At 39.9% G+C, this 16133-nt stretch overlaps 1 protein-coding gene across 1 annotated transcript in view; it reads right to left on the bottom strand.

Annotated features, from left to right (window-relative positions):
• ptchd4 (patched domain containing 4) overlaps positions 1 to 16133 on the bottom strand; it is a 68364-nt gene that overhangs the window by 29716 nt on the left and 22515 nt on the right. The window contains exon 2 of the mRNA XM_006796207.2: positions 10149 to 10644. Within this exon, the coding sequence (XP_006796270.1) occupies positions 10149 to 10644 (496 nt within the window). The remainder of the gene's footprint in view (positions 1 to 10148; positions 10645 to 16133) is intronic.

Raw genomic sequence — 16133 nt, 5'->3', positions numbered from 1 at the left:
CTTATCCTCCCTCGCTGGTGTTTGATCTTCTTTTCTGTGCCTCTTTGCTGACTTTAAGAATGCCCATTTAGGATAGCCGCACGTTTTGAGTGCTTCCTTTACATGTGTGTGTTCCTTCTTTTTCCCTTCAGGCTTAGAGGGAACATGTTCTGCCCGGTGGTGTAGGGTCCTAATTACTCCAAGTTTGTGTTCCAGAGGGTGATGGGAGTCAAACAGGAGGTACTGGTCCGTGTGTGTGGGTTTCCGGTAAACTTCGATGTTGAGGTTGCCATTCTCTTCAATGTGCACAGCGCAGTCCAGGAAAGGCAAACAGTCATCCTTCGTGTCTTCCCTGGTGAACTTGATGTTTTTATCCACAGCGTTGATGTGCGCAGTGAAGGATTCCACTTCTTGTGTCTTGATTTTGACCCAGGTGTCGTCTACATACAGTGGGGCAAAAAAGTATTTAGTCAGCCACCGATTGTGCAAGTTCCCCCACTTAAAATGATGACAGAGGTCAGTAATTTGCACCAGAGGTACACTTCAACTGTGAGAGACAGAATGTGAAAAAAAAATCCATGAATTCACATGGTAGGATTTGTAAAGAATTTATTCGTAAATCAGGGTGGAAAATAAGTATTTGGTCAATAAAAAAAATACAACTCAATACTTTGTAACATAACCTTTGTTGGCAATAACAGAGGTCAAACGTTTACTATAGGTCTTTACCAGGTTTGCACACACAGTAGCTGGTATTTTGGCCCATTCCTCCATGCAGATCTTCTCAAGAGCAGTGATGTTTTGGGGCTGTCGCCGAGCAACACGGACTTTCAACTCCCGCCACAGATTTTCTATGGGGTTGAGGTCTGGAGACTGGCTAGGCCACTCCAGGACTTTCAAATGCTTCTTACGGAGCCACTCCTTTGTTGCCCGGGCGGTGTGTTTTGGATCATTGTCATGTTGGAAGACCCAGCCTCGTTTCATCTTCAAAGTTCTCACTGATGGAAGGAGGTTTTGGCTCAAAATCTCACGATACTTGGCCCCATTCATTCTGTCCTTAACACGGATCAGTCGTCCTGTCCCCTTGGCAGAAAAACAGCCCCATAGCATGATGTTTCCACCCCCATGCTTCACAGTAGGTATGGTGTTCTTGGGATGCAACTCAGTATTCTTCTTCCTCCAAACACGACGAGTTGAGTTTATACCTAGTTCTACAGTTCTATAAGTTCTACAGTTATAAAGTTCTACTTTGGTTTCTTCTGACCACATGACATTCTCCCAATCCTCTGCTGTATCATCCATGTGCTCTCTGGCAAACTTCAGACGGGCCTGGACATGCACTGGCTTCAGCAGCGGAACACGTCTGGCACTGCGGGATTTGATTCCCTGCCGTTGTAGTGTGTTACTGATGGTGACCTTTGTTACTTTGGTCCCAGCTCTCTGCAGGTCATTCACCAGGTCCCCCCGTGTGGTTCTGGGATCTTTGCTCACCGTTCTCATGATCATTTTGACCCCACGGGATGAGATCTTGCGTGGAGCCCCAGATCGAGGGAGATTATCAGTGGTCTTGTATGTCTTCCATTTTCTGATGATTGCTCCCACAGTTGATTTTTTCACACCAAGCTGCTTGCCTATTGTAGATTCACTCTTCCCAGTCTGGTGCAGGTCTACAATTCTTTTCCTGGTGTCCTTCGAAAGCTCTTTGGTCTTGGCCATGGCGGAGTTTGGAGTCTGACTGGTTGAGGCTGTGGACAGGTGTCTTTTATACAGATGATGAGGTCAAACAGGTGCCATTCATACAGGTAACGAGTGGGGGACAGAAAAGCTTCTTACAGAAGACGTTACAGGTCTGTGAGAGCCAGGGATTTTCCTTGTTTGAGGTGACCAAATACTTATTTTCCACCCTGATTTACGAATAAATTCTTTACAAATCCTACCATGTGAGTTCATGGATTTTTTTTTCACATTCTGTCTCTCACAGTTGAAGTGTACCTCTGGTGCAAATTACTGACCTCTGTCATCATTTTAAGTGGGGGAACTTGCACAATCGGTGGCTGACTAAATACTTTTTTGCCCCACTGTATCTGTACCAGTGGCTGGGTACTCTTCCTTTGAAAGAGCCAAGAGCCTTCCTTTCCACTTCCTCCATGTAAAGGTTGGCTACAATAGGTGACACGGGGGAGCCCATGGCACAGCCATGTTTTTGTCTGTAATAGCCTTCGTTGTATTTGAAATATGTAGTGGTGAGGCAGAGGTCTAACAGTGTGCAAATCTGGTCGGGTGTGAAGTTGGTCCTGTCCTCCAAGGAGTTGTCTTCTTGTAGTCGTTTTCTGACAGTCTCCACTGCCTCCGTGGTGGGTATGCACGTGAAGAGAGAGACTACATCAAAGGACACCATGGTTTCATCTGGATCCAGGGTAAGTTTCTGGACCTTGTCAGTGAAGTCGGTGGAGTTCTTGATGTGGTGTGGGGTGTTCCCCACGAGAGGAGCAAGGATGGTAGCAAGGTGTTTTGCAATGTTATAAGTGGCTGAGTTTATGCTACTGACTATGGGTCTGAGTGGGACAGCTTCCTTGTGGATTTTTGGAAGTCCGTAAATGCAGGGTATGGCATCCCCTGGGTAAAGGCGGTGATAAGTAAGGCGGTCAATGACTTTGTCCTTTTCCAAGTCTTGAAGGCAAGCTATAACTTTCTTTTTGTAGCTGCTTGTGGGGTCTCGCTTTAAGGCTTCGTAGGTATTGTTGTCACTGAGGAGAGTAGTGATCTTTGTATGGTAATCTGTAGTGTTTAGGACCACGGTGCATCTTCCCTTATCCGCTGGTAAAACAGTGATGTTGTGGTCTTTGCTCAGGGAAGCGACGGCCTTCTTTTCCTGTATTGTAAGGTTGGACGGAGGGACTGGCACTGGAGAGGGTGGCTGAGACTTTCATCCTGATTTGCTCTGCTTCTGTCTGTGATAATTTATTAATCCGTATGGCAGATTCAGAATTCGCATGATAAGGTGGGGCCAGGTTTCACAATGAACTCACCCGAAACTCTGGCTGATTGGGACCCACACCCAGTTCCACACCTTGGCTCAGGCGATTAGAGGATCATCAGGGGGTCCTTTTGTCACTCTGTGGGGGGACACTCCCACCAGGTTTATATCTGGGACTCTCCACCATTTGACCTTAGAACTGAAGAAGCCTCTCGGATGAGAGGTGAAACATCTTCAAGTAACTTAAAGAAGTCCAGACGCTTTTCTTTGCAAGCTCCTTTGACTTGTTCTGGTGAAGGCAATAACACCAGCCCATTAGCACTGAAGCTCACCAATCAATACTTTCCATTTAATTCAGGCAACAATCTTTAATTGCTGAATTTTAAAGAGTCATCTCAGCTGTTTGGAGTGTAAAATCTGAATCTACATGAGCTTCATGAAATCTGGACGCTACCAGCACAGCTTTTGTGCTGATGTTAATGCCAGAAGAGGTTTAAAAGTCTATAATTACTGAGTAACACCTTATGATTCCTAAACTGGAACTGTATCATTATGTTATTTTAAATGCTAACACCATTAACCAGTTATGTTGTTTGAGCAGTAGCAGAGGTAGCACCGCTCACCCTACAGACAATTAAAAGCATAAATATTAAAAAAAAAAAAAAAAAACTACACGGTTGTAATATTCCTCTTACCTTCTTGGACAGCCATGGCTTATGTTGTTGTGCCTACAAAAGAACCACTTGCTTGTTTAACATTCTAAATGTAAGGTCTCCTTTCACTCCCACTACTTTCTATTCCATTCTATGATGCCTCTTACGCTGACTGAACTTACGCAGGAACTGTTAAACAAGTAGATCCCACATAAACACTGTGTCCATGAGAGGAAAAACAAAGATCTCACAGCTGAAGTTAGTACCGACTCCAACCTCACAGTTGGTCTCCATAGTATACAGAGTAAGACCTCATTGCTATCTGGATTTTAGTATTAGAGTTTGGTATTGTGACTGGTCTCACTGGTTTTGAGATTTCTCGGTTGACCTAAAAGGAACACATTCTTCCAACATTCTTCTGATGAATACAGACTGGCATTGTGGAGCTTCATCATGCAACAGAGGAACAAACAATAGCTGCCTGTTGTATTAACTAAATAAAATGCAGGTCTGGATGGTCGATATCCTGAATTTATATAAACCTATCAGCAAGAGAAAGGAAAAAAGTGCCAGCACTTCCTCTGCAACGTCCTAGCATGTATGTTTCATGAGTGCTGTTCTGCTTTCTTTTCTCTCCTCCTGCCTGTTTTTACACTTCTAACAGCCATCACATATCCAGAGAGAGAAGAAAGTGACAAGCTCAACTCAGCAGTAATTGGCCAGCTCGCATATGACACGGCAGATAGGCACAAGGGAGACAGACAAGAGGAGAGGGTGCTCCATATTAAACAAAGGTCCAAAGACATCTGAAGGTACCTGCCCTGTGCAAATCTGCTTCCACTACATGATTCAAAGGCCACAGATGACATTAGTTAGACATTTGAGAGAGAATAATGGATTAATTTTACTACAGTGTGAAGGGAGGCTTTGATGAAGCAGATAAAGAGAAACCATGACACAGCTTTACACTTAACAAGCCAATACAACTTTAGAGAGGAGCGACGTCTCTTTTGTATTATTTGGATAGGATGGGACTTTTTTGACACTATTTCAAAAATCATTTACTTTGTTCTCTGCTACATTTATGTGAAATTCTGCTGTTGTCTTCATAGTCTTGCGTTATAATCATTGGGCCTTTTGTGCTAATTTTATACCATGTTATTTTACCAGTGTTACAGTACTACATTTCCAAAGAAAGTGCTGCCCTTGTTACACGCGTCTTGTACTACAAATTATGTCACCTTAAATTCCTTTATGTAGTTTTTAGTTGGCCTTAACCATCATTCTCTCAAACCTTAGCGTTTTCTAGCCCTGATAAGTTTCCAAATTGCATTACTATGTGTAACTGCTACGTTTCACAATGAAGATTGGTGCCTCAACATGCATAGCATTCTGCCTTTATAGTAGGTCAGAGATCAATTTCCATCCCATCAGACAGATGAAGAGATTTTTGGCTTTTACGCAGGAATGGCTTTCATCTGGCCACTCTACCAGCACAAAGAGAGAGATAGACGTTTTGGTCATTCGCAGACAATTAGAGAGTTTTCTGGGAGCTCTATTACCACATGGACCACACACTGTTTCTCTGTAGATGCATGTGTAACCACATGTGTAAATCCTGTATGTAAATCATATATGCTTTCTGGTTCTTCAAAAGTTTTTGACTGCAAAAGGGGATATCTCATTTTGATTTCAGTTGGGCCCTCATATTAAGCCCCTAATGTGCCTAGGGGGCACAGTTAAACACCTCAGACTGGTACCTCCCAGTAGTAGCTTAGAAACTCAACAGCACAATGGTAAGCCCTATTTTTTCCCAAATATTGTTGTGTTTTAACCAAATGCTGAAGTTTTTTCAGAAACTATAAATGCTTATCTTTCATATGAAGTTTCCCACATGCATTTTGAAAGCTTTTCTGTTTGGGCACATCACATAACCAAAAATTCAATAAAAATGAGTGGATGGATAAGTTAAAATTTAATGATGATCCAGGAAAAAGGTTTTCTTCTTTTGATATCTTTTTGTCTTTTGATTTGTCTTTTTTTGTATACTTTATTGATCCTCCGTGGGGAAATTCCTCTCTGCATTTAACCCATTCACTCTGTGAAGCAGTGGGCAGCCATTGGGCGCCCCGGGAGCAGTATGTAGATGGCTGTCCCTCCATGAGCCTGGTTCTGCTGGAGGTTTCTTCCTGTGAAAACAGAGTTTTTCCTTCCCACTGTCGCCAGAGTGCTTACTCACAGGGCTCACTTGATTGTTGGGTTTTTCTCTGTATGTATTATTGTAGGGTCTACCTTACAATATAAGATACTCTTGTTTTGATTTGACGCTGTATAAATAAAATTGAATTAACTGAAATATGTCCACAGGGGGTGCTACACTGGCATGACACATTTGGTATCAGTTTCTATTACAGTTCTCAGTGTCTGTCCTGATGTGGCACTGATATAGTGATAGGGGTGTGCCTCAGTCAGAACCTCCCAAAAGGAGGGTGGACATCTGCTACCTCTGAGGCCCTGTCACATGAAATTACAGACTTCATCAAGTCCTCTCCATCTCCTTCTTCTGTCCTGCCTCTTCCTCATCATCTTCATCTTCCCTTTTCCTCTTCCCCTCTCTCCTCCCTCCTAATATTCAGTCTCTGTCCGACCTTTCTGCAGAGGAAAAGAGGAAAAGGAAAGAGACAAAAAAAGAATGTGATTTATTGGAAAGAAAAAAGGGAGCTTTTTCTTTCCAATAAATCACATTCTTTTTTTCCTCTTTGATTTTTTTTAGCTTTTTTCACACCTCTAGCCCTTCATCTCCTCTCCTCTCCTCTCCTTCTCCTCTGCCTCTAGGTCATAAGGAGGGAGCTGAGCCAGTCTCTTGTTCCTGAGTCTTACTTAAACTTAAGTTATGTCAGCTGGCATGCAGCCAAGCTCTACCAAAGCTCTGGGGATCTGGTGACCTTAGTAATACATAGAGAAGAAAGATATACTGTAGAGTAAATAGACAAGGTATATTTAAAGAACGAAAGGATAAGGAAAGAGAGGATATGATGGAGGAAAATTTAATGTATGTTTGAATGTGATGCATGTTATTAAGCTTGTAATCCTGAAAACTACCTTAAATAAGTTCTCAGTCAGTTCTTATTTTGCCAGCCTTCATTTTAACCTAGAATCTAGACCACCTCCCACCTAGGGGTGGGCGGTATAAACGGTATATGGTAGAAACTATATAAATTTGGCCAACGGTAGAGATTTTGACTATACTGTTCTACTGCAATAGTGCATGTTGATAGCGCATGTCATCAGGCTGCGCCTGTTTTGGTCGAAAGCATTGCAGCGGCTGCAAACAACATCATCTGCAAATTATGCCGGGCGACAGTAATAGCAAAGAGACAAAGCACTTTTGGAATATGGGGAAAGCCAAAAACTGCACTTCCTCCACTTCCGTACCATTGATTCTTTAATGCTTCTTTAATCTTTAATTCTCTCGCAGCTGCTTTATTCCCATGTTGTTGCAGCATATTAACCACTAACCTCATATTGTAGATGGATTATCTCAGTTGTTCTCCTAACTGAAGTTTGGTCCGTTTATAGCATCCTGCCATGCAAGTGCATTTGTCCCTAACCACCAGAAACCCTCACGTTAACTTTTATCGAGTGGAAAAAAGTTAGCATTCGTCCTTCAGCTTCAATGTGCTTATGTTATGCTAACATAGCTGTTTTGCTACCGATCACGTAGGACATCATTACATACCAGCTAGTCCAACTTCAGTAACCCTACAAAAGTCACTGCTGTTTAGTTTTCTGTCTTCATTTATGTTTGAAGGGATAGCAGAGCTGTATGGTTTAATTTTTTCAGAAATCTCTCAGTCAGAACATGGCATATCATGTTTAGGTGGAAACTAGCGAGCTAACTTCCTGCCAACTTCTAACAAAGTTGAATTTAATAAATTCTGTTTTCATGGATGCCTGGATGTTAAACTTAATTGTTACACCTGGTAAAGCAGCAACGCTGATTATTTTAATAATTTTAATAATAATTTTAATATTTTAATAATAATAAAAGATGAAAGAATTTAGACAGTTTTTAACTCTCAGTGATGCCGCAGTGTTCGTTTGACTTCGGGACCTGAAGCAGACGGAGTTTTGGACCCAGATTACTCTGCAAGGTTTCTGACTACAGCAGCTGTAATGCTCTGGCAATCCATCCTTCATAGCTTACCGAAGTTGTACTAAAACATTTTTTGACATATTTCTGCGCGCCGTGTACTACATAAAATCAGTTCGAGGTCAGAATTCATACATAAGGATGCTAATGACCCTGATACATGCTTCAAATTATACCGTGATATGGATTTTAGGCCATATTGCCCAGCCCTACTCCTACCTTTACAAACCAATAATAATCTTTGTTCCTTGCCACATCATCCAAAACTGGATAACCAATTTGGCATCAAGAATACCTAAATACCTTTGTTGCTGATTCAGCAGTTTTTCTGCTGGCAAACACTGTTGAGTTATTGTAATCACACTACATTTTTCAATAACACAGCAACCCATTACTGAACTAAATTCATTAATAACATCACAGTTACATTTCTATCATTAATCATGTTACAAGGTTTCTTTAGTTATCTTCACACCAACGCAAAGCTAGCCAAAAATGAGTGATGATAAAGCTAAGTGTACATCTAACAGCCAGCAGCCAGAGTGAACTTCAACAGGTAACAGACTGATTAGAAGTCAGGCCGCAGCCTCCAATTCTACCTGTTCATATTTCTAAAGTATAGTCAGTGTGGCAATCGCTTTGAAGTCTCTTTGTGCTGGTTTTCATCTTTGCTTGGTGTTGTCGACTTTATGTTCATAGGTAAGTTTGAAAACAAAGATCATATGTGTGTCTTCATAAGGATAGGGATTTGTGTTGGTGTGTGGGACTGTAGCTTAAGGTTTATACTGATAACTGGTTATTAAGAAACAATGTGATTCAGGTCACTTTTTGAAGTAATATTTATGTTAATTTTCAATGTTCAGTACCTGCATTTTTAGTTGTCAATGTCAAGGATTAAAATACTGATATTGTATTGTACTGCTTTCCATTTTTATAATAAAATTGAAAGGATTGAAAAGGGGGAAAAAATCTTATGACACTTTATGCAATCGAGACATATTCTGTAATTTTCTAAAAAACAAAAAACAACAAACAAACAAAAAATACAAAACAAAAACAAGCCTGCTGGAGGGGAAAACTCTCCACTACAACATGTAACTTACGATACCATGAAATACTGAGTAAATGTTTCTAGCCTTTTTGAAAATATTACATCTTAGATTTACATTGCATTAACATTTTACTGCATTGGCATCCTATACTATAGTTTGTTATTTGAAAGATGTATATGGCCTTAGCTAACAGGAACAGCAAGCTAGTATGTTAGCAAACTGTTTGATTTTTGTAGGGTTTTTTTATTTAAAAAAAAAAAAAAGGGGGAAATACATTTTTGATTTTCAGTTAGAATGTTAGAATGTTTTTTGTCTCATTGCTAAGACTCTGGAACACAATTTTTAAAATAAAGACATAATCCCATAGGATAGAGTCATCACCAAGGATGACTTGGACCTCATGGGCATAACTTATTGGTAGTGAGTCTCATCACACAAAAGCTTTAAGGCGTTAATTAGTCTTGTGCTACCAGATAAGGATGCACCTTCACAGTATTTCAGTAAACTTGCTTTGCCCTCTGGTTTGGATGGGACTTCAGTGTGATCTCTACAGAGAAAAGAGTAAATGTCTTTTTTTTTTTTTACTGTACACGGTGGTATGTATACATTTGCAAACAATAACTCATTCACTTAAAAAATAAAACCCACAACATCACTGCAGTAGAAACTCGTGAATGTTGATGACTTGGGCATTCATGATTCAGACAAAAAAGTTTTAAAAAACACAAAAAGGAGTTTCCTGCAGTGAATCAAGACTATCAAATGACTGAAATGTGCCATGAGTTAAACATAACTTTGAATTCAAATTTAGATTTTAATTATATTGGACGTGACTTCATGGTAAATTCTGGTTTGGATTTTGATGGAGTTCAACATGAAATTCTGTTCAGTAAGGATAGGATTGCCTTGAGAAAGGTTGTGGTGATAAAGATCAGCCAAACACACACATATCATCTTGATGCATTCTCAATCATCCAGGAAAAATAAATCTCCAAAAGTTGATTCTGTTCATCTGGACGTAGCATTTTCTGGGAGAAACGTTTCGTCACTCATCCAAGTGACTTCTTCAGTCTCAGTGACTTCAGAGACTGAAGAAGTCACTTGGATGAGTGACGAAACGTTTCTCCCAGAAAACGCTACGTCCAGATGAACAGAATCAACTTTTGGAGACACACATATTATGCTTATTACTTTGCAGCAGTGTTGCCCATCACAATTTGCAAACCACAATCAACTCACTATCAGTGTGAACCTAAGATAAGCATTTTTACCCAACTGTATACACACACACACATGAACACACATTTTCTGTTATGACCCATATTGCCACTCACCCATTGCAAAGAATGGTATCCCCAGTAATGTAGAGTTGAACTTCCCATCTGATATGAAGAAGATCCCTGCAGCCGTCACATTGGCAATGCAGATGGTCAGCACACCCAGGAGTCCCAGGAAAGGTTTCCCCCTTAGGCAGTCCCGCATAGAGCTGGAGATGGTGGCGGCCAGGAGCACCAGCACCAGACTGACCAACACCTCACCCTTGGCCAGCAGGCCCGTCTGATGGAAGTCCCGCCACAGACTGAAGGATGTGAGTGACTGGATGTGGAGCTGGTCTGGTGCATGGGGGACCTCGGCTGTGGACAGTCGACTGGCCAGGGCACAGAACTCATTCTCCCAGCGCTCTGCAATAGCATCCTGCACCACGGGTCCATGATTTCGGAGGTAGTATGTGATTTGGACAGCACGAGCAAACTTGACTTGCTGGTCACGGCTGTTGGGTGAGAAGGACACACCGCCCAGCTGGTGCCCGATGAAGGCCACACGGCCATCCTGCACAGAATTCAGAGGTATTAGATATTAGCTGCAATTAAAGTATTATACCATGGAAGGCACAGGAGTCCAGTAACTTCAAAGCAAATGTCCTGCTTCTCACTATACATTCTTTGATACCAAATTTCATTTTTGTTCTATTTGCTTTACATTTTAATATGAACCCACCTCACAGCTGCGGACAGGACTGATGCTGTTCTGTACTAATTTTTTAATTAATCAGATTGTACAGCACAAACAAGACGTCACAGTGACAAGAGCTTGGAGATAATGCAATGGTCCAAGAAAAATTGCACAGGAGGAATTCAATAAGCCTGCTGGAACAATAAAAGTGAGTAAGCATTAGTCTATCACACGGAAGTCAGATTATAATAGAAGCCTGTTGGTTGTTGTTACACAACCATTCATTATTAAGTTGAAAGTATTGGCAGAACTACTGATGTATAAGGTGCCAAATGATACAGCAGCGCAGCGCAGCCCAGCAAAGGCAAGGGATGACCAAATAATGCTACATGCTATAAGGGTCTGATGCAAACAGAAACATGAAAAATATGCATCTCCTGGCTTCACCCAGGTAAAAGGTGACTTGTTGAGAAAAATTGAACTGTTTCAAATGAGAAATAAAAAGATGTGTCACTGGGTAATGGGGTTTCCACAATTACCTTAAACCTGTTCCTGTTATATTAGCCATTACTGCCACAGACTACATAAAAAAAAAGTTATAATGCCACTGGTACATTATAACTTTTTCTCTTTTCAGAAATGGTTGCTGAAGGCATCCTGAGGTAGGTCAACGTTATCACACCAGTGATGATGTCAAGCAAACTAAAAACGAAATTAAAAGCAATTCTGAGAGAAAAAGGCAATGACAACAAAATTCATTAATAAAACATTAAGATTAATTATTTTAATTATTTAATTATTCACAATTTAACACAGCTATTAATCTTCCCAGAAGAGGGTGTTCTGGCATTTTCACCCCAAGGTAAGATTGTGCAATGATCAAAGAAAAAGCACAAAAATAAATAAAATAAAGGAAATGAATCAAAAGTTACTTTTCAGATGTTAAACTTCACTGTTAACCTCCTAAGACCCAAACTCTTTCATGGCATGCATTTTTATTCTATTCTATTTGGGCTGATTGGGACCTGATGAATGTAAAAACAAAGAATAACGTGATTTTATTTTTTTTACCTGATTTTATTTCTGAGAAAAAACGAGATCCACATAAGAGGACATTCACTTTAAATTTCGACAGAACAGTGGCAGTAGAACGTCCTCGTGGATAGTGGATATCAGGCCTTTCCATATGGAAAAAATATATATAAATCTTATAAAGTTTGTATCTGTCTTGTGTGAAACTTGTATGAAAAGCATACAAGAGTGAAAACAGATATAAGATCCCTTGAAAAATTATATAAATGAAACTTGTATGTTTTGGATACTTACTAATACAATATATGAAAGTAATGAGAACGTGGCCACTTTCATGAGTAAATCATATAAGCCTTATATGATTCACTATATGAAGTAGGCCACATCTTATGCAAGTCTTTTTACTAAGACTTGTGCAAAGTTTTTACTATTTCTTTTCCATATGGGCTTGTAGAGCAAAATTGACTATTTTGGTCTAGACAACCCAAAATGTGATATCCACATATGTGGACGCCAGGTCCTAGGAGATTAAAGAACAGTTAGAAAAAGACTGAACAAGTAGAGTCTATTTGGAAGGGTCTGAAAGGTCCTTTCTTTAAACAGAGCACGGCAGCACAACTTAGCGAACATGTTTCATCACTTGAGGCAAAAACATACTGCTGCACAGAACCAGGCTGTGAAGGACAAAAAACTAGCAGCCTCACTGGTTACACATGCTACTTACACTCTAGATGACACGAAGAATATATGCTGGATGGACAATAATAATGCAGTTAAATGGTGTAAAAGCAGAAAATAGAAAATATTTTTCAGTTTTATTCTGTCATAATATTGTCGGCTCAGAGTTACGAGATACAGTATTTACTTTAGTTATTATTAAACCAAAGTTTTACACACACTCCTGTTATCAATCTACATTTTTTATTTAAAACATGCGACTAATATTGCACTACAATGGGACCTTATTTCAATGGAAATTCAAATTCAAATGAGGAAATCTGTCCTCAGTGACAGTAGATGTTTGGGAAAGATGGATCGAAAATAGTCTTCATTTACTTGCACTTATAAAGGCTATAAACTTGAAGAGTCCATAAAATGTTCACAATTTTGAGACTATACTGCCCATCCTGTTTCTGGATTTTGGTTTAGTTTTTGAAAAACAATACAATAATTACATAGTAAAATATTTCATGTTATTCTTCAGCTGATGTTCTCTTTAAATTGTTTTAGAACCAAATAATTTCTCATTTTACCCTGATACATAAAAAAGGGTGGGCTTTCTTTTTTATATGAGGATCCTGCATTGAAAGTATATATGAAAGACATAAAAAAAATAGTATAGTTTTTGTTGTTCATCATTTATTTCCCTTGCCTGGTTTAGATTTTTAGGTAATGTGTCCAAATATGTGTATTTATTGTGACTGTATGGTAAAGTAATTAAACTAATAATGCACACATTATATTATAGCTATAAGCTTATGCATCAAAAGTAATTATACAATTATTTAAAACTGCAGCGCAAATATTGTATTGGTCTATTTAATCACTAAATCAAGACACGCACCAGTGAAACTGTGAAACTCCTGCCTGGTTGCCGCAACCAGAACAGTTTCAGTTTTAATTTGCAGCTTATTGTAGATGGGCTTTATCTTGTCACAAACACAATAATCCAGCACAATCAAATAGTTGCAATGTACTGTTTCACAGCAGGGAGCTTGATATAAATCTGAGGCTTCTAGATAAATAAATCCCTGCAATTGTTTGCTTCATTTTCAGTAAATAATTTACTTCAGTGTGAGGAGAAAGGAGTTATTCCACTCTGGGATTATGTGAACAGCAGAATAAACTGGTGGTGGACACTGCACCTTGAAGTGACATGATTGAGCTCAAGAGTCAGGTTTTCTGTCAGAGTCTGAGACTTTTATTACTGTCTGCTTCAAATCGATCCATTTATAAGAGCGAGATCTGCATGTTATTTTTGAGCTTTATCATTCTTCGAAAACAATCCCAACTCGGTGCTTCAGATTTGTCATTTCGTGACAGTGTACGAACATGTTTATGTAATGTAATTACATTCCATTGCTGAGGGAGCTTAAAAAGCTTTTGCTCCAATTTCCCTTGTGTAATTTCGCAAAGCTCAAATTAATCTATCACACTCACTTCCTGGTTTCACTAAAGCATTTCAAATGAATCTCAACAGTCACAGCACACTTATGTATAAATATCTGCACTGAGCCAATACACGCTCAGAGTGTGTGCAGTCTTAAACATGCGTGCCTTTGAAGCTTTAAAGAAAGTGAGTAATGAGACATAATCGGGGCAACAATTTCTGTGCCTGCAGAATTGTCAGCTTTGTTCTCTATTCTTCTTTGTGGCAGTCCTTATAAGACAAAATATAGTTGCGTATGAGAGTGAGGCCAGGTGAGCACAGAGAGACAAAAAAGGAACTGTGTGTGATAAATGTGCTGAGTGATGTGTGAAAGAGGGAGGTGACACCTCACTGCTATCTGAGGTGAGATGGAGGTGGTGATGGTGGAAGAGGTGGAGAAAGAGCTTTCCTGGTTCAACCACTACTAGTATTGGAGTTTTCTTTAAAAGACCTAATTTTTCATTATGTTCAGTAAGTCCAAATTAGGTTCAAACCAACACATTATTAAATAAGCAAAAGGTTTTAAAAAATGGGTAAGAAGACCTACAGTAAGAATCAGGAAGGTTTGAATTTTCAAACATATGCTACAACCATTATGCTAGCCCAGGTTTATTATTAGCCACCTGTTATGTTGGGATAGTTTTACATAAATGATAAATACAGCCTAAAGGAGTTAATAGAACTAAAGACTTGTATTCTAAAAGACTTACTACTCTAAAGATTACTGAAAACCATCTACCTTCAGTTATTATGCTTACATCAGCTTATAGCTTGTCTCTCACAGCTTATGTGTTAGGTGATATGGTAATCACTCACCACTCTCTCGCTTTTCCCTCTTACTGGCAGCAGTGTGTCTGAAGACTGGTGCAGTGAGAGCTACACCTTGTCCTACACCACACACCTATTCTGACTTTGACACACAGTATGTGGTTTTGAAAGTAAAGGTGGCTAGTACTCTGTTAGCTCCCCAGCAGCACAGTCTCTAACAACGTTTGTTGTGAAAATCCAGCTTTGCATTATGTTCTGCCAAGGGTATCACCCCCACACCCCACTCACAAATTTTGTGATCGAGCAAATGTTTTAAATATTTGATTGCAGAATAAAATTCAGAATATTTGTTGGCAAACCTAACTGTAGCTGGTTTGGCACTGACCGGGTGGATTTTAAGATGGTAACCTAAACCAAATCCTACACCTAAGACAGGTAGTTGATAGGTCTGTCTAGCACAAACCCCTCGCTGGAATAATTAGAGACAATTCTACTACAATGGCAAAAAGCACTGGAAACCAGGCAGAGCTCTTTGTGTGATCTCGTGCACGAGGGAGAGAACTGTGACTGCTCCTGACGCTCGAACCCCAGTCACTCTTAGTTAGCTCCCCCATAGCACTGCTCTTTATTGTGGTTACATGAATATTAGGGATGCACCAATACCAATACTGGTATCGGGTATCAGGGCCGATACTGTAAAATGTGTGTGTACTCATACTCGTAAAAGTTAACCGATACCATGAACCGATACTAACTTATTTCATTAATCAGAGGGTGGCTTGTCATTTTTGTTGTAGTTTTTTTAGATTGGCCACTAGGGGGACATCCCACGCTAAACAGGCACAGGGTTAGACGAGTCAGACTGGCAGCTCCAGATATAAAAAGAGAAACTGGAGGCTGCTGTAGCTAGGCTAAACAAAATGTCAGCAGTGTGGACCGGAACAGCCAACTTTAACTCAGGTTTTGGAAAAGCGATGAAAAATGTCAAGAGAAAATCCACGGGCAGTTAAAATAACAGAGGCTCTGACTCATTTTATCGCTCTGGATGACCAGCCAATGCCAGTCGTGGAAAACATAGGATTCTTCTCAGCATACTCGAGCTGCGATATGAAATTCCCAGCCGCCCACACATCAGGGAGATAATGGTGCCAAAAGTTTCTGAAGAGGTAAAGACAAGCAGTGTGTGCGCAATGTCAGTCCTTGGTTTAACGGCACAGTGGACTGATGATCCACGGGCAGATGGGGAGTTTGTTCTTCATTGCCAAATACTTTCGTTATTTTGTTTGTTTGTTTACAATATGGACACTCTGCAACAATTTAAAAGTTTATTTTATTCTCCAACCTAATTTGTATTTATTTTATTCCAAACAGAAGTGTTTATTTATTATTCCGAAAGCTCGAGACAGTGCCAATAGTG

Source organism: Neolamprologus brichardi, chromosome 15, assembly GCF_056152115.1.
Source record: "Neolamprologus brichardi isolate AB-2024 chromosome 15, ASM5615211v1, whole genome shotgun sequence".
NCBI lineage: Eukaryota > Metazoa > Chordata > Actinopteri > Cichliformes > Cichlidae > Neolamprologus > Neolamprologus brichardi.
Note: the sequence above shows the minus strand (reverse complement) of the source record. Positions and strands in the feature narration are given on the sequence as shown.